Here is a 23,488-nt window from a genome sequence, read left to right on the forward strand (position 1 = left end):
TGGCAGAACAAGACATTAGGTCTGTGAATCCTCTTCTGAGAAGGTTTTCCCATAAAAGCTATCAAGGAGTAAGTTTTCCAATTCGCAAAATTCCTTCAGCACAGTTGGTTACAAATACCTTCCATGGAGTAAAGGGACAGTGTGAAGTGTTTTCTCATTCTGTCAATATCTTCAGGGTTTTTATAATGAATGTACTTATCTGCTTTTCATAGTTCGGCTTTGATTCTCGTAAGGGAACAGCTTAGAAAACTCCATACAGTATTTTTTTTTCCACAGAAATTCCACTATGAGCTTTTGCAATCTCCCCATATTATATCTTGGCACAAAATAGTACTTCTGCTTATAATTTGCATCATTAAATATCAGATTGGCTGCTGGTTGTGTTTATAGGATGCAACAAGAAATAGCCTGTTAAATCTGGCTGGTTGGTAAAACGGGTGTTTGTTGAATCATTGTGCTACTGTGTTCCCACATCATAAAGAGAACAGAGTCTCATAAAGCTATTAAGCTGTAAAATAGAATTAAAGTTAATGGCAAAAAATATGCCTGAATGTTGTAAATAGATGAAGAATAACTTTGAGGATGTCTACAAAAGGGATCCCCAAAACACTGAGTAGAGCAGAAATGCCATCTGTAAAACTGTTTTGAAGCAAAAAATGCATGCTAAGTGTATATAATATTAATAATAGTAATTCTGATGGCTTATCTGTAGATCTTAGTAGCATACTGTAAGAACTTAGGTGAGTATTATTATCTCCACCCTATGGATGAAGAAACAGGGTTACTGTAAGAATAAATACATTTTCAACACAGAACATGAAGCAGTGCTGACTCCAATTCCCATTCCAACTCCCAGCTTTAATTATTTTTCTGTGAGCTTCATTTGTTTCTCTTCATTAGCCAGAACTTGTTCCTTCAGCACAAGGTAATTTGGAGAACACTGAATGTAGATTAGATCCATATATTAATACTTATGAAACTGATTAATTCTAAAATTGCTCTGATAGCTTAGCCCCTCCATATCACTGGGTGGGAAGATGTCTACATCCATAATTTAAATAGGTGTATGGTTTTTAACACTTTTGATATTTTACTGCTCGATCTCCAAGACCTTGTGGAGAGTGACAGAAGAAGGATGGCTCTGATGCTTTTTTTTAGCATGTTTCCAGATAAGAATGATGGGAAATATATGGGCTGTCACTCATGGATCATTTATTTCCCCTGCCCTTTTCCATATATCCATGTGACGCTGCTACCATGAGAAGCCTCAGTATCAGCAGTGCAGAGCGGACATCCCGTTCTGCATCTCTTTCTGATGTAAGTGACATAATAGTGGTCTTTGAGTGTCTGGCTAAAATCAAACTGAAAATTAGTTAAATAGAGATGATGCTAAATGGAAGAATGAAATCCATTGAAAAAGTAGCAATTTCTATCATGTCATGTGTTAGGGAGTCATTTTGCTTTCCCCTGAGATAATCAGAGGAAAAACTCGTCTGATAACTTGACTTGGATAATCCTGACTTTTGTGTCTTCCACACCCTAGTAATGCAGTGTATTTACATAGAACTTTATAATGGAAACTCTAAAATTCTTTGAATATGTCCAGTATGCTGCAGCACTGGGAACATGCTCCTTTTTAGAGCTTACCTTGCTGCTGGGGCTCTGTACTCAGGTCAGATTTGATGTCTTGCTGCTAACCGTCAAAGTCATCTGTGTCAGGTGTCTAAGATAAGAGTTTTCTCTGAATGGTGATTTTCTCTCTTAGCAGCTACATTCCTCAAGGTTTTTTTCTTCAGATGGCAGATTCATGAGAGCAGCAGACAAAGACTGAGTAATAGGGCCATGACTGCGGAGTTTGTTATGGGAGCAGGCCAGAATGCTCACAGGTCTGACTTCCTTGGGAAGGAAATGTAACGTTCGATTTTCTTGTTTCACATTCATACAAACAAAACTAGAAACTGTAAACAGAAAGAGAGAAGAGAACAGGACAAAATGGAAAGAGAAAAAAAAAGCAGGAGAGAGGAAAGAATTGTGTTAAAAAAAAAAAAGCGTGGTCCCTCCCACTAACTCAGGAGAGGAAAGAAACTCTGATTGACAGCCTGTTGGGACTTCAGTTGTATAGCCATCATGAAGCACTGGGGTAGTATGGTATTGAGAGTTCAATAAACTTAATAAAGGCAGCATGAGGACATGAGGAAGATGCTGTTTCCATACTTACTGCTCTCTGCCCTCTGAGGAACCCTAAAATTACTGCTTTGATAAATACATTCTTACGTCCCAATAATATCTATCAGGAGTTGAATGCAGTTAAGGGTGAAACTGGAAGAAATTGGGGGTACCAGACTGATAACTGGCAAAGCAGGAAAAGCAGAAGAGCTGCAAATGCCAAATGCAAACCTGAGGTGAAGCAAGTGGTGTAGAGTGAGGCTTATACTTGAATTTTCCCTGCCTTGTTCTTTCTCAGCTGTTCTCCCAGAGGCTTGGGCCTGTTTGTGTGTCGTCTCCAGTGTGGATCCCTGTCTCTGTGCACCTGCATATAGGTCACACTCTAAACTGTCTGCTTCTTCATTCATTATACTGCAGTAATTTGGTTTTCTCTATCAGTCTAAACTTCTAGAACTCTTCCTCACATCTTCGTCATCGTAAGATGGCTGTGTTGGTGTTAACAGCACCCTTCTTCTTAAGCATATTCAGAATACAGCTATTAGGCATATCTTTCTGAGTCATAATTCAATTCCATTACTGCATCTTTGCTCCTCTTCCCCTTTTTCTACTCAAATGCAAACTTTCCGATTTCATCATTCAGCTCTGCACAACAGGTTGATCCATTTATTGAGCTTTCAATGGCTTCTCTCAGACAGGCAGTGCTGTCTCTGAAGGCCATCCAAAAACTCCTCATAAAAAATTTAAAGTCAGCACTTCACCTCTCTTTCTCCTTTGCATCATTCTGCAATACCTCGTCTTCTTCCTCTGCACCTGCACCTGCTGGCAAAGTGAGTGCAGAGATCAGGTGCTCTGCTGAAACATGGTACAAAGAGGAACAAGGATGGGGGTGTAAGGTGAAGTCCCTATGTGTGCTGCTTGCAAAGGTGTTGGTCTACTTAGATCAGTCATCAATAGGAATGCAGCAATAGAAATCTGGCAGCAACAAAACACAGCAGCGCGTACCAGGATCTTCCAGATGTGCGCCATACCTTGATAGCTCATAACTGATGGTAAAGACACATAGATGACATAGCAAGCAGAAAAGCTTTTATTACAGCTTCCTAACTGGATAGAGAGACTGTCCTTTGGAAATAGAGTCGTTTAAGGGTTATCCAGGTGTTCTCTGTAAATGCCGATAATTTCATGCATTTATTCTTTTCTAGTAGGAGCAGGGAAGAAAATATTTAACATCTAGGCCAGTAAAGTCTACATGGGAAATTGAGCTTACGAAATTTGTCGGCTTTCATACATGTAAACCTTATCAGTTTATCTGAGCCTTAGTTGTGCTTAGGATAGCCCGGGCATGGTCTTGGGTTCTTGTTGGAAATACAATCTTAAGTCCAATGCACCAGTACCAGATTCTTGGCTTTATTCAATACTAAAGAGAAGACTGACTTGCCCAATTTATACTGGCATTGGAAAGAGGGGGCAGAATCCCATGGTGGGAGACAGGGGGAAGTGGGAGCGAGGTGGGCCATGGGATTCCCCTCCCGTGCGGCAGTAGGCAGCCGGGAGATAGTCACCACCGTCCCGCGTGCTGGAAAAGCCTGGGTGGCTCATCCTGCACCGTGGCTGCACTGCATGGCTGCCCCAAAGCCTGTTGGAAAGGGAGCCCTGCAGCTGCCCTGGCACGCACTGGCTGACTCTGTACAGCAATGAACCCACTGTGCGATGGATAGCAAAATCCTCAGCTTTTATGCTGTTTTATATGAACATATTAAAATGTAGTAACTCTTAGCCCTGCATTTATAACTTCATCTCCTCCCCTTGTGTCCCATGTGCAGGTCTTCTCTGTTTTCTTTATTTGAAGTTCAACTATTAATATAAAGTTGCATTGCATTTCACAGAGTTTTACTATACAGCGGACTGAACTTTTTGGCGATAGGCATTTTCTAGAACTGTTAGCATAATTATTCCTTTATTAAAATTATTTCAAGAAACAAAATAATGCCTCATGCGATCTAAATACAAGGGGAATAAAAGGCTTCTCATATTTGCCATAAACCTTTTCCATTATAAATACACTATTAGACCTTAAAATCAAATCACCTAAGAAAAGCAGCTTAACTTTTCTTTATCCTAAGCAACTTCAGCAGTTTTGCAGAGAGCCACCTGTAACTCAGTGTTTCAACAGCTCCCCATTCATGACCCCATACAACCATACCAGGAATAATAAAACCTAAATAAACCCTACTTACTAGCAATTAAAGTGATTTAATTTAAAATAAAATGACAGATGCATAATGGGTTAATTACAAAGTAAGTAATTAGCAAATAGAATGGAAAATGTTAAAAGGTTGTGGACTTTTGTTGTTTGCTTGGGAGAGATAGCAAAATCATCAGTGATTAAACTTTTTCTTTTAATTTCTGGGCCTGATTCTAGTATTGTTGGATGTAAATGAGGCAGCAAACAAGAAAAGGGGTTAAAAAAAAAAAAAAGAAATCACTCCTTTATCAGAAATACTGAAAGGCCATTGTTAACACTGAGGCTGTGTGATTTGTTTCCAATCTGCACCCAAAAGTAGGTTTGCATCCATAATGCTTCTGCTTAACATTAGGATATGTGCCTCTTCAAAGAAAGAAAAAAGATCCTCTTTCTTCACTTCCACCCCGAGCACTGGGGCCCCAGTGAGGTGGTAAAAATGATACAAGAATGGTGGAGTCAGAGCACACCTCCTAGCAAGCTCTGCCTGCATTGCAGAGTAAATGAGTAAATTACTGAGTTGGGAACATGCCATAATGTGTTTATTCTCAAAAACTCAGGCTAGAAGGGAATAGGACTTACAACAGAGTAACTTTTGAGCTGTGAAAATCCTCAGCTGAAATCCAGTTAACTTTATGCAGTGCTGGTCATATATATAGAGCCATTACAGAGGGTGCAAGCAATTTTCTGTTAAAATAAGCAAAATAGGGGCTTTTACTTCATTTTCACAAGTATTATTCTTTCTCTGCATGACTCCTGTCTGCCCAAAACCATAAGCAAATGATCATTTAGATCATTTTAATACAGTCATATTTTATGACCACCAGCTTACTGCCAGGTAACTTAAAACTCCTTATTTATTTATCATAGTAATAAATATATTTATGTGTGTATAAAACATGTGTTTTGTATTTTGACATTTCAGAGGCAATGTTTGCACAAAGTTTTCTCCAACTTGAGACTAATTGTTAGTGGAGTCATTGAATTTTTCTTCTGAAAAATAAGCTTTTGCGTAAACCTCAGAAATAGCAATATGGGCTTCTCCATTTCAAAATATCAATTAAAACCAGGCAGGAATTCTCCTTTTTAAATATAGCTGCCCCCTAACCTAATTACATGTCCACCAGTAACCATTAGCATCATTTAACTGAATTTCCCATAACAGTCGTATTCTTCCATCATCCCTTTTTCTCTTTTGAACGTGGTTATCATGTGCTCACTTTCCTGTCCCGTAGCCAAGCCAAACTTAACTTTCAACTGATATATCTGTCAGTCCAGCCCCAAAAGCATTTAACTTTACTCATCTGTCACTCCTTTTCTGTTACTGATACTTTTTTTGTGTCTGTGGTATACAGAACTTCACACAATATTCTAGGTGTGCCCTCATTATGCCTTAAGGGATATTATCTGCCTTACTGGTTGACATCATGCCTGAACTTACCTATCTAGAAACACACTGTCCTCTTCTGGTGCATATCATGTTGTCAAATTTTGTCTAATGTCTATGTCATTTGGGCAACTTCTGCGCTGGCAGGTAAGCACACAGGACCACCGGTTTGACTTGGAAAAGGATCTGGGCAGATTCTTAGCTTAGGTTTTGCTGACTAGGGATACATATTTCAGAAGACAACCAACTTCTTGTTCTGGTCCTGTTACCTTAATTTTGTTGACAATATGCTTCTTCGGAGTTTTGCCCCCGCTAGAATTAGAGATGAATTGAAACCATACATTTTAGTTCTGGAATTTGTGTTGACAGTTTCAGAATTTGATAGTATTATGGTTCTGCTATCAGTTTTAGGGCAAGTAGATTCAGGTATGGAAAATCATCAAGTCACTCAATATGCAAAACCCATGAGGCTAAATCCATAGTTATAACAGCATTTATGTTTTCTTTTTGGATGTTTTCTGTAAAATTCTGTATCTTTGCACACTGGAGCTCAAGGCCTGAAATACAGACAATGATTTTTCTGTATTTAGAATTTCTTTTTTGAAAACAAAGTGAGGACACTCTAAAGCTCTGGTTAAGAAAAGCAGAAAGCCTAAAGCTGCATTAATCCTGCTGTTCATATCCAAGCCCCTGAAAATAGCTCAAAACAAATGCCACTATCAATCTTTAGGTAATACTTGTCCCTGTTCAATAGAGTGACATTTGTAGTTTGGAACATGTTCATTTCTGCTTCACTTATTTTTTAGGCACAACATATATAAGAGGCATTGACAAAAATAATTCTTGTTAATGAGATTCAGCCACGTGCCCCCCTCCTGACATTTACAAAACCTTATTTTTCTTAATCCATTTCATGATGAGGATGGAAAATCACCACTTTCAATAAAAGTCTTTGACATATAGTATCTTTGGGATTATTTTATGTTATTCATTTTTAGGCAGATTTACTGGGTAATTCAAGACAACCTTCATCTAATACGGGCTTTGCAATGAGTAATAAAAGAAATTAGAATGGAAGAAAAACTGTCCGTGTTGAAATTTCAATGAGAGCTAATGTTTCCTGGGTTGACAGAACAAAACAGAAAAACAAGAAAAGTTTTACGTCAAAGCAGTTGTCTGAATGAAACTCCCATGTGCTGGAGAATGAACACGTAAGCCATGAAGTGTCTCTAAGGCTCTTCAAAAAACACAGGAATAATCACTTAAATATGAGCTCTTTTATATTACCCCTTTTGCTTTGCCATTATCGTTAGCCCTCCAGGATCCTTGTTCAATTGGATATTTATGCAAGTATGTAAAGGTCTTTCTGAATTAAGGCCTAAATCTCTAATAAACATCTCTTAATGCGCAGTTACAGGTCAGCTACTGTCTTGTAAATCTGGCTAGCTTTCATTATATGGCTTTCTGTTAAGAGTCCCCTCACAGAGAATATTTGAGATTAATGCTCCAAATATGCCATTTTGCTTTAACATGATATAAACTGACGTGTGGAGTTGTCATCACCCACTACACAACAACAACAAAAGCAGGCAGAGTGTCTGTGCTTTGTGTAATTCTTTTATGCCATAGAAAGACATTAATGTAGCTTGAAAAACTCCTCGATTGCTGGAGTAACCTCATGGGACATTAGCTCCTGTGAGAGGAAATAAATTTTAATAGAGCTGGTTTGCAAAAGCAAAACACAGATTATCAAAATAGTGGCTAAGTAGTGCTGCTTCCAGTTTTGTGCTTCTCTTATGCCCTCCTGTGTACACATATAGTAGGCTGAAATAAAGTGCTAGGTACTGGAGATAGCTGGTGTTTCAGCAAGGGGTTGAAGCAAAGCAAAGAGAAGGCTAAAGTCCAGAGCTCCACACAGTGATTATCAATGGTAAGTGATTTGAGATACTCTGTAAACAAGATACCATTATTCATTTCTGTAAGTACTGAGCAAGAGAAGCATTACTTACTTGGTTTTCTGCCTGATATCCAGGTGGTTTAAAGATAATGTTGAAGTCTTTCTCTGCTATGCTAGGTGCTTCATATGAGAATGTGTTTTTAGTGTGTTGAGACCACTGGGAAAGTGACAGAAACACTAAAACTGTTTTGCAGCCTTTTCTTTTTGGCTAGGACAAAATTAATTATAATATTTTCCAGTAATTTATAAAAGAATACATTTACCCCGAAACAATAAAACATTAGGTTCTGATGAAATCATGAAAACAACTTTTATCTTGCTGAATTACAACACTACTTTTTGTGATGCTGTGGAACACCTAAATTTTTTTAGATGTTTTCAGCAGGGCAGCTTTATCATCCAGCCAATTCTGCAAACCATGTGTCTGAACTGAAGTCTCACCAGTGTGGTGCTATAGAAGGAATTATTTTGTCCATTTAAATTAATCTAAACTGTTCACCCTGCAGTTTTGCTTATTAAAACCCAAGTGCTTTCAAAAATTTGTAAAGCAACAAGGTTACAGTTATAATTTGTTGGGCTCATTGTTTGCATGTAATATTTTTCTGGCTTTTGAACTGTGAAATAGCTGCTGAAGCCTTCACAGAACTGAACACCTATCGCATTATGGTCTGATCCTGACTGATGCAGAGCATCCATAATCTTGACTTATTTGTGCTCGGCAATTTTTAGGGTATTTTAGAAGCAAGTTAAAATAGGAAATTATGAGCCCAAAAGGTAAAATAAGTATCCTGTCCTAAACAGTACGTGTTCAGGGTTTTTGCTCTGTGTGAGGAGGAAGGAACAGGATTAGACAGAACTGCTGAATGTGCATACTGTAAAATTAATTAATTTTTTGCCTTTATGGTGCTTCAGGAGAGGAGACACAAAATGTTTAAATGGATACCGTGCTGTATTTTTGATCTTATACCTTATTGCACCATCTTAAATCCTCATGAGTTGAGCAAGCCCAGCAATACGAAGTATGAGTCAAAGTTCACTTCTGAGCTTGTGTGTACAAGCCAGTTATGATGAAGCCTTTTCATTAAATGTATTTAGAAACTGGATAGATTTTTATTTCTCATATGAGGCATGGTTGTTCAATATGTTTTATAAGAGAGAGAATACTGCTTGCTTATTATATAGGTATCTTGTACCATAAGCTATAGTCTAATACATTTTCCACTGAATGTGTATTGGCACAAAATCCTCTGTATAACTCAGCTCCAAAATGTTAACTTTGCTTTGCTGTTGAATATTGAAAACAAATTTAAAAGTTCAGTTACAAATCAATACAGTCCATAGCGTGGCTTGTCATTTTTTGTGATGTGGAGTTGCCAGTTCAGATTTTCTCACTAAAAGTGGAAGTTGAAGCGAGAGTAACATTTGTGGAGGGAGTTTACAGAACGAAATGTTCAGATGACACGTCAAATAATTCACCACCACAAAGCCAAGATGGCCCCCAAGAAAAATATAAGTGCCATAGCCTGTGCCAAAATAGAGTATGAGGGGATCATGTCCTGGAGCAGGCAGTCAAAGCACGCTGGCATGTTCCCCTGCACTTCCCGAGCGCCCAATTACGAAACTGCAAGAGCTGCTTTTCCAAAGGGATGCGGTACAGCAAACTTTAAAAGGGAGAATGCTGGGCTCAGCATGGAAACGGTCGGGCTCGAGCAGGATCCCCCTGAACTGGAATTGCTCTTACGAGGTCACCCTGCTGTGCAAGAGTGTGTCTGGCCTGGAGGTCATAGTGTCCTGCATCACGTCCTCGTAAAGGTCAAGGTGCTACAGCCAAATGATGTTGACTGGGGCACCACCTCTGAGCATTCCTCATGTTATTACTGGGATATTTGAGGTTTAGTGAAGATTTTGTTCTCCCCTCAATGGCTGGCTTTCTACTTGTTTTTCCCATAAGTAGGGCACAATCTTGTGTCTGTGGGATCCGTCTGATGTCCACAGGTACAGTAGTAATGCCACCCACTCATGAACTTACTTCCAAAAGTGAAGAGATGAGCATAACTGGGTTTAGGTATTGAATTGTTCTATTTGATTTGTTTTTCCCTCCATTTTTTGAACCTTTGGAGGAGACCCACCTGCCTGTAAATTGACTTCAGGTGTAAGCCTCTAGTGGCATTTTCAGATTCAAAATTCATTCTAAGATGTGTTCAGAAAAATGAGAATCTCCCAACCAGAAGGGGGTTCCACTCGCTTCTCCTAAACTGTTTTCTCTTATTCCAGTTGTCATTGTTGTTCTGTTTACTCTCTTCACAGTCTCTGCTTCCCTCACTTTGTCCCGTTGTCTTCATAAGTCTCCAAACCATAAATGTACCCCACTCTGTCCTTCTACGTAACATCTTTCCCAGCAACCCCCCTGCAGATCTTAACCTCATTTCTGCCCTTTTCCAGTTTTTCTACCCTTTTTAATCTCCCCAGTACTCTGTGCTCTCCAACTTTGTCCCCTTTAGCTATGTTTTCCCTGGGTGTCTTTGCAGAGCTTCCTCTCGCTGCTCATGGGGTTTGTCAGCCGGCTCCTGGCTGTGTCCTGCTCAGTTCTGGACATGCCGGCAGCCTTCCTCTCCCATGTGCCATCTCATTCCTCCTTCCTGCTCGTGGTCTCAGTGGGAAGCTCTTCCCCTTGAAGGCAGCCCAGCTCCAGTCACGTTAGAAATGGCAAGTGTTAGCCTGCCAAAACTAGCTGCCACTGCTTAAATCTGAAGCAACGGAGTAAGGATGAAAACTCTGTCAGTTCTCATCTCCTAAGCACTGTAGCTCTTTCATATATTCATTATTTTATTCAGCGCAGTTGTATGTAGGTGGAGGCACTTGGTGAGAGTGGGTGAATGCTTCACCACATTGATTAATGTTAATTGGTTAATCAGCTTTCGTTATGAAAAAAGAAAGTAAGTGCAATAATTGGCAATATGGCTTGAGAGCATGCCTAAATTGGAGAAAAAACTCTGAGAATTAATTCCAAATATGACCATCTCAGGCCAATGGAGATTAAAATACCAAAGATCTGCCTTTTTTTGATTTTGGGCAAATAGGAACATTCTTTTCCTGATATGTGGCTGTAGTTCTGAAACAAAATTCAAGATATCTGCATTAAGAGAATAGAATAAAAATTTTGCTACTTTCTTTTGAGGTATCCAGTATGAATGTGAGGACTATGTTGTTAAAAAAAAAAAAAAAGTAGGATTAAACTCTAGTGACTGAAAACAGCATGCTGCCCCTTCGGCTGCCTCTGCTCTCTGGTGGGGAGATCACGTGGAGAGCTGGGATACCAGCCTCTGGGGTGGCCCTGAATGGTCCAAGCTTGTGACTCAGAGCCATGAGACCTTGGCTAGCTCTTTGTGGACAAACAAGAGTGCTCAGCACATAAAGGATCATCTAGTGAAGACTGCTCGCTATGTTGTTAGCAAAGCTTAAATATAAAAATTGTGTCACTTGTGGAAAGAAAGAAAGTTATTCTGTAAAGTCCATGAAGGCTCCCATAAATTCTTGGCCTGATGTGGTAGAGGCTGAGACTGTGATTCATCTGGCTCATTCCCATTTGTGTCCGTTCACATACTTCTTAGTTGTAGGCACTAGAAAAGAATGCAGTTTTCTCCAGCATCTTCCACATTTATGCAGCCTTCCAGGAGAAACTGCTATAATTAATGTAGATACCACATAAAATTCTTCCTTGCTTAAAGTAGCACACAATGCTGGGTCCTCAGAAGACAGTCAAGCTTTTGGATATCGGAATGGATAAGTAGTTCTGTACTTCCACAATGTTTCCATCAATGTGCTCCATCCTTAGAAGGAAAAATAGGAAATTATTTTACTTCTGGCACATAAAGTGCAGGAGAAAAGAGTCATTTTTAAAACATTTCCGGTGCATTTGGAAAGACTGTTCCAATCACTGTCAGGTACAAAGCAGGTATTACAAATGGGCTCATTTACTGTGTTTATATTGCCAGTTGCTAGACTGACCAACTAGTGGAGATCTCTTCTTGCTAGATGCTCTCCATTCACATAGGAAAAATAATACCTGCTTCAATAAGCTGATTTCTAGACAAATGTGAGGAGAAAAAGAGGATGTACACTCTCTACTTTAAACTGTGGACAGAGGAAGACTGTGCCAAAGCCACATATCTTAGTAAAATGCTTTAAACAAAAGACTGTCTTTTCCTTCAGTCATTTCATAATTTTTTTTTACACAAGTGACAACTCCCTTCATGCCAGATCCTGGTCTCATTGGGAAAAATGGCAAAAATCCCAGGATAGCTAGAATTTTTCTCTTTGTACAGAATTCATTGAGGAACTTTGTATTTCTCCTTTTTTCTGCTTCTTTTAATAAGTTGGCAGATAAACAATAATTTTAGGATTAGTAACTAATTATTTACAGGAGAAACAGAATTTTCAATTAAACAGAATTTAAAACACTCAGTTGTTTATTTCAAGAGTACTTATGTGTCACTGAGTCATCAAACCACAATTAAATTCTGGGAAATGGCTTATTGCTGAAGTTCATTGGGTCCTCTGACATGGTAGGATGGGTCAGATTCTGATTTTAATAGGTGTCCTGATCTAAATTTGTATCCTCTTTAATCTTTTGATTGACAGACTGTAAAGGAGTTTGGAGTACCACAAGATGTCAGGTGCAAAAGAAGAAAGTTGTTGTCAGCTCTGTTGTGCTGTTTGTGCATAGCAAACATCAAGCAGAGTATCTGCTTTTCTCCTGAGAGTTTAAGGAGGTGCTGTCTTTTCTGAGAAGAGCCCAGAGTCCTGGGTAGTTTGCTTGGAAGGAAAGACAAAGAGATAAAAAACACAGTCAAACATGTAAGCTGGAGAATATTTTACCAGTTCCTGCTATAAAACTTTCAGCTGATTTTACTTTGCACTTGCTTTACAATTACAGTAAACATTAAGGGTTTTGGAGATGTGTGTTGTTTTTCTTTTTTGAATCATGAAGCAATTTTGAATCTTGCAATAGCAATTAATTTAGTTTAAAGATTTACCAGATAAGCCAAGTTAATGTAATGAGGCATAAAATAATGAAAAAAGTACAGCGTAAATTACAGTGAAGATAATAGAGCCGTTAATGCAGAAGGTCTAAATTTGCATGGAAGAAAAAAAATCCTGCTGTTCAGCTAGCTGGTCAGCAAGGGCTGATGCGCAGTGCTGTTATTTTCCTCCTGGGGGTTAGACCAGAGCACAAGGCTCAGAGGGACGGGGGAGCCTCCTCCCCCGGCCGCCTCCGGGCTCCGGCGGCGCCGCCCGCGGCCGCCAGGGGCCGCCGCGGTGCTGCGCGGCGCGGCGGGGCGCTGCGCGGGGCAGCGGATGAACCCGCACCATTTGGCGCTGGGTTTCTGCCCAAACCTTGCAGTGTGTCCACCCCTTCGCCTTTGGAGAGCAGCGATAAAGCGTGAGGTCGATGGGCGTATGTATGCCTGCGCGAAGGAAACCCAGGTTTTTTCCCCCGGCAGGATTTTCTCTGCTTTGCTAACGCGGTGACTGAATTGGTTGGTGAGCTTAGGTGAAATTGCAAGAGTGCGCCCCAGATACATTAATTATATGGTGCATGTGTTTGCTGTAACTCACCTGCTTTCTAATTCTGGTTTCATAGTCTGTGCCTAAATAGAGCAGATGCTCCTGATGTCCTTTTAGCCTGCTGTTGATGGAAGATATTTCAAGGACAAGAAACGTTCCCAGTGTAAAGAAACAGCAATTAAGTGGAAATATGAACTTGGCTGTGTTGCTGAGCGTACAGAGAGAACTAACTAAAGATCAAACTAAACAAAGATCAAAACACGGTTCATGAACATAAAATGTTGATTAGGGCAATGTAAGAGAGAGTTTATTTCCCCTATAAAAAGTCATTTATGTGTTAACATTAAAAGATAGATATTTCCTGATAGTCAGAAGAGCTTGATTCTGATCTCATGCCAGTTTTACACTGCCATTAGGAGGTCAATTTTAGGCCCAGAGTTTCTTATTTTAAAAATTCTAATGAGATCCTTTCTCTGTTTTGGAGTAATACGTGTAGGATTGTCTCTGTTTGAATTGGGTTGTCTATGTTTAAACCAGAGAGAGGAGCAGGATTATCAAGCTGGGGAGTGTTCTGGGGGGAGTAAGATTCCTGAAAGAGGGCATGCTGCTTATGGTACCCTTGGTTGAAAAGTGGTATGGCTAATATAAATACAGATATTGCAGAACAAAGATGCTGTGACTGGTATCAGTGATTTTCTCTCCGATACAAAATTACCTTGCAGGGCTTCAGTCTTTGCTGCTAATCAGAAAAGAGTATAAGCAGTATGTCAGTATGTTTGAATGTACATCTGAAAGAGGGAGACAATCCAAATATTAAAACCATGACTTCAGGATACCAAATCGAGTTCCTCACAGCTACTGTTATTCCTTTAGTAAAATGGAAGATGCCATTGTTCAGAAGTTAAGTTATGTATAAATCAGTTTGCTACACAAATGAGTAAAATGACTGACTTGCATTTCAGAACTTCGTAGAAGTTAATAGACTTCTGTGTTTCAAATGATTGAAGAAGAATCAGTATAACTGTAGGCAGAGGATTTCTAATTCCTCTGAATCCTTTTTTCTTAATGAACCTGAGAATAATGCACATGTATCATTAGAAATGGTGAGATAAAAAAGAATTTGTTCCTGAAGTTACATATTAGACCTCAAGGAACTTTTACAGAAAATTAGGGGAGAGTGTTCCATGAAGTGGGCAGAAGCATTTTTTTTCACATCAGCAGCTGTCAAGCTCATGTCAGGCACATGAGCTGTACAAGCTCATTCTTTTTGACCTTGCCTCCAAAGCCCTGGTATCCACAGATCCTCCAGTCTACCAGGTTTTGGACCTAACTTGCGTTCATTGCCCCATGCAATGGAACAAGGCGCATTGAATTTAATGTAATGTGTTGTGCCATCAACATGGACTGGGGTATTCAGGATCCAAAACGTTCCATCTTGTTTAAAAGTTAACATTATTAACATAATTATTATACATATTTGCATTTATGGATGTATTACATCAGGTGTTTTTTTTCCTTTTCTTGGCAGGTGACATTGGTGACAGAAGAAGAACAAGAATGATTACTTATCCATAACTCCCAGCAGTATGTCAGGTAACCTTATTTCCTAAGAGTATCTCTACAATATTTCTTGCTTTTTTGGAGGGTTTATTATTCAAAATTTACTGCAAAATAGTGCTTTTAAAAAGTTCTGATTTCACTGGTCCTGGGAACTGAAGTCTTCCCTCTACCCAGAGTACATAGATAGGAGGCATGCAGTAGTCTTCCCCTGCATTTTTCCCCTGAAACTGCTATCCTCCTTGGGTTTCCTTCAGCAACACTGCTGTATTTTATTCTAAATTCACATTTCAGCTTCAGCTTTTCATGCTGGAACTGTCAGTACAGTGACAGTTTCTGCTGACTAGGTTGGCAGAAGTTATTTTGTAACATGGGCATATTCCCTGAGGTTCAAAGTGAGACAGTCAGATTCACTTTATATTGATTACTAAGCACTCTCCAGATAATAATTGACCAGGTCTGCAGGTAGGTTGAAGATCCAGAGTTAAAACGATGCTTAACCATATTAAGTCTTACTTACCACCATATCCCATTCAGTTGTAAAGTACTGAAAGGCTATACATGAATTAGCTACGTCAAAAAGATATATAGGCTAGTCCAAGAATGGAGTGTCCACAAAGATGTAGTTGTTCTGTGGAGATCATATAGAAAACCACAGAATTTCAGACTTTTGCAATAGGTTTCAGTATTCATCAAATCATGTAAGAAAAAGAACTGTTCTGCTGATATTGTTTGTCAATGGCATTTAGCTATTGAAGTATGTATAATGGATCCTTTTAAAAGCCTGTTTGTAAAATGCAGCATGTGTTACATAGGGAAAGTCATAACAAACGAGCCTCAATTCCTGGTGTTATGCTCAAGGGACAGTTTATTTTTACTGTCTGGGTAGTTCAAATATCCTTTCTCCTACCCTAGACAGCTCCTATCCCACTGTCTGGTGTTGGCCAGCAAAGGTTAAAAGCTCTATGCACCAACAAGTTTTACTTTTGGCATTCTGGATGTAACATGGATAGTAACATTTAACGAACGTATGGAGGAAAAGCGGAATATTATTTAAATACATGCTTTGATAGTACAGTATATTGTTTGCATATGTGTTTAATTTCCATGCAAAGATGGATCATTTGACTATTCTCCTTATGGCTTCTTTGTCATTCTTTGAAGCAGAGTTTGGGCATGAATATAAGATGGGGGGAGAGGGCTCCAAGGCTTATGGTGTAATTAAGTTACCTTGTCCTTGATCAGTGTGTCAGGCTCAGGATTAGCATCACTGCTACCTCAGAACTGGGAGGGAATTTGTATCCTGAGACTAGGATAGGCAGGGTCTGCTGGAAAGTTTTTGCATTCTTCTGTAGTCATTCTTGGCATGATAATTTAGTTAAACAAATACCTATTTTTGCAAGAAGTTGTGATATTGACATATAACTCTCAGTCTCTCCAGCTCGTTCATATGCTCTCTTCGGTCTCATGTCACAGTTTTGTTTTTTAACCTTTTACTACGGGCATGTTTTGGGGGGCATGTTTAGTAGCTTATGCTGCATGATGGCAAATGATGGGATCTAAAATGCAGTATACCCACTTTACCCTCACCTAGGCTGTACAGGTTGTAGCTCCCCTTGGAGGGGGATCTCGTGGACATTCCTCTGTAACACACTGGCCAGACCTGTCCCCTTGGTCTTCCTCTCTCAGGGCAGCTCTGCTGAGCTGAGTGGAGACAAAGCCTAATTGGAAGTACCTACATTTTCAGCATTTCTTTAGAAAGAAGTGGGCAGAACAAATATGTGCAAAGAAAACAATTGCCAGGCAAAAAAACCCCAAAACACTCATTGCGGAAGAAAAGTGTTGGTGCAGCTGGAGATGTCCAGGGCTTTCTATTAGAAACAGTTTATGTTTTCTGTTTCCCATTATAGGGATGGAATTGCCTACATGAGCACAGATGCAAAAAGAAACATGGATGACATAAAATCTTTCAAACTTCTGGCTGTGTAATTACCACAGTGCAGAGCCAGATAGGACTCCTTTCCTAATAAGTGAAAATAAAAACTTAGGTTTTGTTACTGAGTCACTGGAATATGAGAGCAGAATCTTATCCAAAACCAACCCAGTTGCCTGAAATAGTTATAGGCTGTATTATACTGATTTTTTGGTAGGTCATTTCTCTGTGCATATGTTACATTTTTGTTGCAGTAAGAATTTTTCTTCTGTAGGCACTGCCCAAAGCCTCCAGTTTCTAGTGCAATCTAGAAGAGTTTTGTCTGAATGAAAGTTGTAGAATTTGGCCCGCGGATAGTAAAGCTAGGCTTTACTACATTTTACAGATGCCGTAGGAGAAATATTTTGAATGTTTTGACATCTTGACTTCAAAAACACTCATTGATTATTTTATAGCATTCATCTGTGTGTATATATGCTTATAGCTTTAATAAGGAGAGAGTTCAAAATTTCCAAAATGATATTGGGAACTTCAAACTTTTCTGTATCCAGTTAAGGTAATATGGAAGGATTTCAGAAAAGTAAAAACCCTTACTTATAAATGGATACATTTAAAAATAAAAAGTGAAATAAATGCACTAGGTACAATAATTTTGTGCAAAAAAGTAAACTCAAAGAAAAATGTTAACAAAGTCTAAACTGCCATCACTTTTTCCTAGAATGCAGTCAAAATAAAGGTCACACAGAAATGCAAATTGGGCTAATGAACACCTAATATTGTGTACTTGATTGGCATTAGAAGCTGACAGGTGAAAAGGTGGATTTACAGGTTTTGTAATCTCTGTGCTCATCAATATACTTTTGCAACCACACTAATTGTAAATTGTAAATTGTAGGAGGGGAGAGCTGGGCATAGTACATGTCTTGCAGTCGAGACAGACACATTCTGTTCTCAGGAGCCTGGTACAGCCATAAATAAATAGTTTTCAGGCTACTGATCACACACGCGCAAAGCAGATCTGAAAATTCATCTTTCCTATTTTGAAGCCTAATTTCTTTAAATATTTCGCTTCTTTTATGATCAACTCAGTAGTAAATCTGATGCTTTTAAAGAACAACAAGAGAAATGCATTTAGGGAGTGTGAAGTATATTTTATGTATATGGAAGTAACTAGAAGGTGCTCGTTTGGGTAGTAGCATTCCCACAGTCCATCGTCAGCTTTACAATTGGCACCAGAAATTACAGTGCATGGAGTCCTGGAAAAAGATTATAAGCATTTTAAAAATTAGTCCTATTTCAGCAGTAACTACAAGTCTGTGTGCCATACACTTGTACAATAGAATAAGAAATTCAAAAAGTTGGAAAGTAATGTTTTCCCATTGAGATGATACAGTAGTTTCAAAGAAATAAAAATAAATATACAGCATAGCTTATAATAAAATTCTTCCTGTTTAAATACTGTAGTGAAGCTTCTGGCTGTAGCACTGTCATTCACTGGCACTAATCTATCACTGAAGGCTTCCATGGGTCTATTTACTCCAAGACACAGGGCAAGCCCTGAGACAAATCTCCATCTTACTTCACTTACTGGTGTGAGAACTGGAGATGGAAATCAAGAATGGGTTCTAAAACTTCAGAAAATAAATAGTATTTGCAGAATACCATAGATCTCAATAATGTCACCTTCATGGTAGATGAAAACAGAGCATAGAATAATGGTCTCAGCGAAATCCAGAGCAACTCTTGCACTTCAGCGAGGGCAAGATTCTACCCTGAATGTGTTTTGGTTTCATAATCAACCCCAATGCTGGGCTTCCACACTCAAATATTCACGCTGTTCTGTTTGATAATGACTGTAAAGTTAGATCAAGATAGGAATTGTAATAAAATTAAGTGTTTACTTTAAGGAATATAATTTAAATGTCATAAATGCATATTTTCAGTAAGTAGAATTTAATATGCAGTATTTCTTGTAACTCATTTGGAGAAGAAAATTAATTAGCTTTTATGCAAACAAATGCATTTGAAAAACATTATTTCCAAGGGGCTTGCATGTAATTTCTAACAACTGGGAAAAGTTAATAGAGTAGGATAAAAGAGGAGGACTCTTTTTGAGTCTTTTCACTGTAATGCTCATTAACCTGTGAATATGCCATTAGTTCAGATGGAAAATAATTTATTGTGCAACATCAGATGAGAAATGATTTCTTCTAAATTTCTATAATAATTTTCCTAGGATAATTTAATTTAATATATATCACTGCCTGACAGTGCAAACTGTCCCACCCTTCTTGTCCAACAGACCACGATAAAATCCCATTAACTCAAATGTATTGTTTCTTTTAAGTAATAGACTTTTTAGAAGGACAGTAAATACTTTAATATAAGGTTTTGTTATGCCAGGATTCAGCAGCTTTGTAATGAGCTTTTGGGGATTTTCAAAAGGTTAACAAGATTTATATTGTGGGATGTTTTTGCATGAAGCTATGAATCACTCCATGATGGCTCTTATTACTTAGAAGCATATTTCTGAATATGCAGTTAAAAATATCACACTTAGTAAGTTCTAGGTTACAGACATTCTGGTTTTATTTTAACTTTTTTGTTTCAAACTTTAATGTTTTATGTGATTTTAAGAAGTGCTATATAAATACAAAAGTTTCGAAAGGCAAGTAGTCTGTAGAACATTTTGTAATGTTTCAATGTTTTATACAATTGTCTAATAATATGTTGGGATTTTCTTTCACTTCATGAAAAAAAAGGTTCTCTGAAATCCCTTTTTCTTTGGGAGAAACAGGAAGGTGTTTGAGTTTGGTACTTACAGCTGAAGAGTACCTGCTTCATTTTCCAGAAAAGTTGCACGTGTTTTTCAAAGAAATAGTATCTGGTTAGATTTCACTGTGAATGGAGCAAACAGACATGTTTTTTTTTTTAGTTTTGCAGCATCTGGTAGCCATTTTCTGAAATATGTTTCACTCTGTTAGTGCTGGTATTTTTTTCCTTTTACATTGCTTTCAATTAACAACCAGTATATTTAGTCCATTTCTATAATCTATTTCTTTAGTGGAAAGGAAAGCTTAAGGAAATTGTAGTGGAAGAGCCACTCTTTTTACAATTGGGTTTGAAAGCCAGAGATGCTTCTTTTTGGAAACTTGTCTTTCTGAAATATTATTTCTGATGGGAGCAGATTGTTAAGTGTTAGAAATTTGAGTTCCATTCTTAGACTGTATAACACTGTCTATGTTTTACTGCTGCCATAGGTTAGAGTGAGTGCACAGTGCTGTTAATATAACTCATACTTGTAAATTTTGCATGAAAAAAATGTAAAAATAGCTAACAAAAAAACCCCCAAAATGTCCCTGTATTTTTCTTAAGTTTTCTCCACTAGTCTATAAAACACAACACTTTCCTTTGCTAGGCTTACCCTTGGATCTGCAGCCTGCCATTTTATATTCTTCCTAAGCCTGGCTACGGACCGCTGCCCAGTTCTTCTGGTACCTCAGAGCAATGAGCTCACACTTCTTGTCCTTTATATAGTCCTGTATAGAGAGAGGACAGTAATTTCTGGTGCCAATGAAAGCTGACAATGAACTATGGAAGTGCTACTATCCAATTTAGCGTTTTCTGGTTATTTCCGTGTAAATAAAATATATTTTACACTTTCTAAATGCATTTCTCTTGTTCTTCAAAAGCATCAGATTTGTTACAGAGTTGATCATAAAAGAAGGGAAAGGTTTAAAGAAATGTTTAAAGAAATCAGGCTTCAGAATAGGAAGGCTGAACTTTCAGATTTGCTTTGTGCATGTGGGATCAGTAGCTTGAAAACTATTTATTTTAGGGTTGTAGCAAGCTTCCATTTATTACAGTTTCTAAAAAATCCTCTCCTCACATACAGTTGGTCTTTCTGCAGATGTCTTTGCATTATTTGGGTAAACATCATCGCTAGCTGTTTTTTGGCTTTGATAAACTCATTATATCTTTGTCAAGACTGCTAGTTGTAGTACCTCTTTTTACCTGACCATTGCTCAAGCCTCAGTTCTTGAACAGGGGTTTTTGGTAGTGCAGTTCCAAGACACAGGATTTCTTTGAGCAATTCTAGAACAAAAATAGCTTAAATTATTTCATCTTCTTGTTAAACAGTGAGCTTCAATTATGTGCACACCTACCCAGGATTTGCTGTCAGTAAATGGCCAAATACACTATCCGTTCCTCAGTGGTCAGAGGTTGAAGGTCCAACGTGAGGAAAGACCATCCAAACTGATCTGAGAATCAAGACTTTACAAAAACTGTGGCAGTTATTTGAAGGGCAACTTTGTTTCCCAAATGGTTCCACTATAATTTATATCTTTTTAAGATTTATTTTACGAAATTTTGATCCAGTAATCTGCAAATAATACTTTGCCTTATCACTTTGTCTTAGTAGGTTCCTGGGTATTAAAAGAATTACCTAACATAACATGAAGAGAGTAATAATGCATTAATAATCCCGTATTCACACACAGACTTGTCTGGAAAATGAGTCCCAGAGAGATGGTTCACTATCCATGAGGACATCAGACTAACTTTGGTTAAGAGGGAGGTGGTTCTTCACATAAAGGGAGGCAGATACTGGCGCTCATTGCCAAAGGATGTTGTAGTTGCAAGAAGTTTACATGGTAGGAGATTGGAGCAGCACTTTAAAGAAGGATCCTTTGGGTCTTAGTACTGTGTAGATAGGCTACATGGGCTTGAGAAATCCTTTGGGTTGAAAATAGATGGAAGTTGGGAGACTATTGGGGAACTCTTAGATGTGCTTGCTGTGTCCTTCCTCTTCCTCTGGCATGCAATGACGGTCACTGCTGGGGCAGAGTAAACGAGCTGGCTGTTCGGGTTGAACAGCGCAGGTGTTCTTGTGTCCTCAGGTGTATGCTGCTCCCCGAGAAACCTCCCTCCTGTGCAACATGTACAACTAGGAGACGGTCAAATACGTTTAGTGTGTATGTATTGCATAATGCCATTTTCCCAGTTCTGTTGTATACCCAAACATCTTACTGCTTTTTCCCATATACCGTTGGTCATTCATTTGCTTTTCTTCTACTATTTTTATCAGCTCTGTAGCTGTCACAAGCTTCCATATCCAGGTACAGAGAACTCCTGTTCATTTCTCTAGGTAGAAGGTTTCAGATAGTGCTTTGCATACCAAAACCCTGAACCATTTGCTTAGAAGCTGCCTCTGGTTACCTTGCAGATGAGCTGTCACATTCCTCTAGATATTCTTTTCCCGATTAAATTTTTTTTCTTATATTTAGAAACTTGAGCATAATGTCAAGCACAGATTCCTGATGAGATAAATGTATGTCTAATATTCCTTTAATAGTTAATAGAAATATGATGTGTTTTTAAAAAGAAATTGCAATGGTTCATACTGAAGAACTCATCAGCAAGAACCAATATAAAGCTATTGCGCTATACAGTGCCAGTTTGGTAATGTTATCTCTTTTTACGCATTAACCCTTTACATTTAATATCTGTGTACCATTTTTCATAATGATTTAAGCTTTGTCCGAAAGATTTTTTGAATACATTGAAATATACTTCAGTATATTTAAAACTATATTCTAAAATGTAATATTTAGTTGTTTTATAATATTGTCACAATTGAAGGGAAATTTTCTTGTTCTGAGTTAAATAATCTTGTCACTGTTTACTTCCACAAGCATAAACACATCTTTCTGAAATACCAGAAACGACATAGTGGTTTCGGTACACATCGCTAGTTCCACGCTCTCATTCGAGTCCTTTGTCTCTCATTTTGCACTTTTGTCGTATAGCAGCTGTTACTTTTACATTTTAAAATTTGAGGATATAAATCACATGTTATCAAAGGTTTTATTTAGCACATTATATGAAAGCATGGTTTGGATATCTGTAAATAAGAGTCTGGCCAGCCTGTATTAGCTCCATCCATCCATGCTCCATCCTCCGCCTTACTGAAGCAAAACACAAGCCTGCTTTAAAAGTTAGGAAACTCCATTGGGAAATGTTTCCATGTTTGATAAAGAAGAAGAAGAAAATACAGCGGTGTTATTCTGGAGAAAAGGGAATGGAAAGGGGGAAGGGGGAGAGGAGGGCAGGAGAGGAGAGAAGAGAAGGAAAATGAAGGAAAGAAAAGAAAATGCTCTGAACTGCAGCACTAATGAGAAGCGTAGACCTTAGCCTTGTCTGGCACAGAGAGTTTTACCATTCGAAGCATAAACACACATGTAACTTACTTGCTTTTACTGATAGTTACTTTGCATGCTGTAAAATGCTTGTACAAAACATGAATCAGGTTTTAATTTTACTGGCTGGGGTGTGTCCTTTAATTGCAGCTTTTTTTTTCCTTTTGTATTAAGTCATTAAGTAGAAATCATTTAGTGTTATTGGACTGGGTCCATCCAAAGGTGGGCTGCCTGATCAACCTACTATGCACTCCTCAGTCATAATCCTGATTGCATTTGCCTTAGCTGATCTCTGAGAAACAAGCCCACTTTGATGTCCTTAGATGCTTGTATACTTCAGTGTTTAAAAAACAGTAAAAATGCCGTTGCGCTTGCTGCTCAGTTTGCAGTAAATTTCAAATATTAGAAGAGGTAAACCTGTATAAAAAAGTCACTTTTCTCAGTCTTTTGTTTTCCAATCCAGTCAGTTAGTGACAAT

The 23,488-nt window shown here is 38.4% G+C and overlaps 1 protein-coding gene across 20 annotated transcripts in view; it reads left to right on the top strand.

The window, feature by feature from the left end:
- Positions 1 to 23,488, top strand: part of THRB (thyroid hormone receptor beta) — a 175,902-nt gene that overhangs the window by 107,259 nt on the left and 45,155 nt on the right. For all 20 annotated transcript variants that reach the window (XM_064506180.1, XM_064506190.1, XM_064506182.1 and 17 more), the window contains one exon: positions 14,849 to 14,913. In XM_064506180.1, the coding sequence (XP_064362250.1) occupies positions 14,907 to 14,913 (7 nt within the window). In that variant the 5' untranslated portion in view covers positions 14,849 to 14,906. The remainder of the gene's footprint in view (positions 1 to 14,848; positions 14,914 to 23,488) is intronic.

The sequence above is a fragment of the Dromaius novaehollandiae genome, chromosome 2, assembly GCF_036370855.1.
Source record: "Dromaius novaehollandiae isolate bDroNov1 chromosome 2, bDroNov1.hap1, whole genome shotgun sequence".
Taxonomy (NCBI): domain Eukaryota; kingdom Metazoa; phylum Chordata; class Aves; order Casuariiformes; family Dromaiidae; genus Dromaius; species Dromaius novaehollandiae.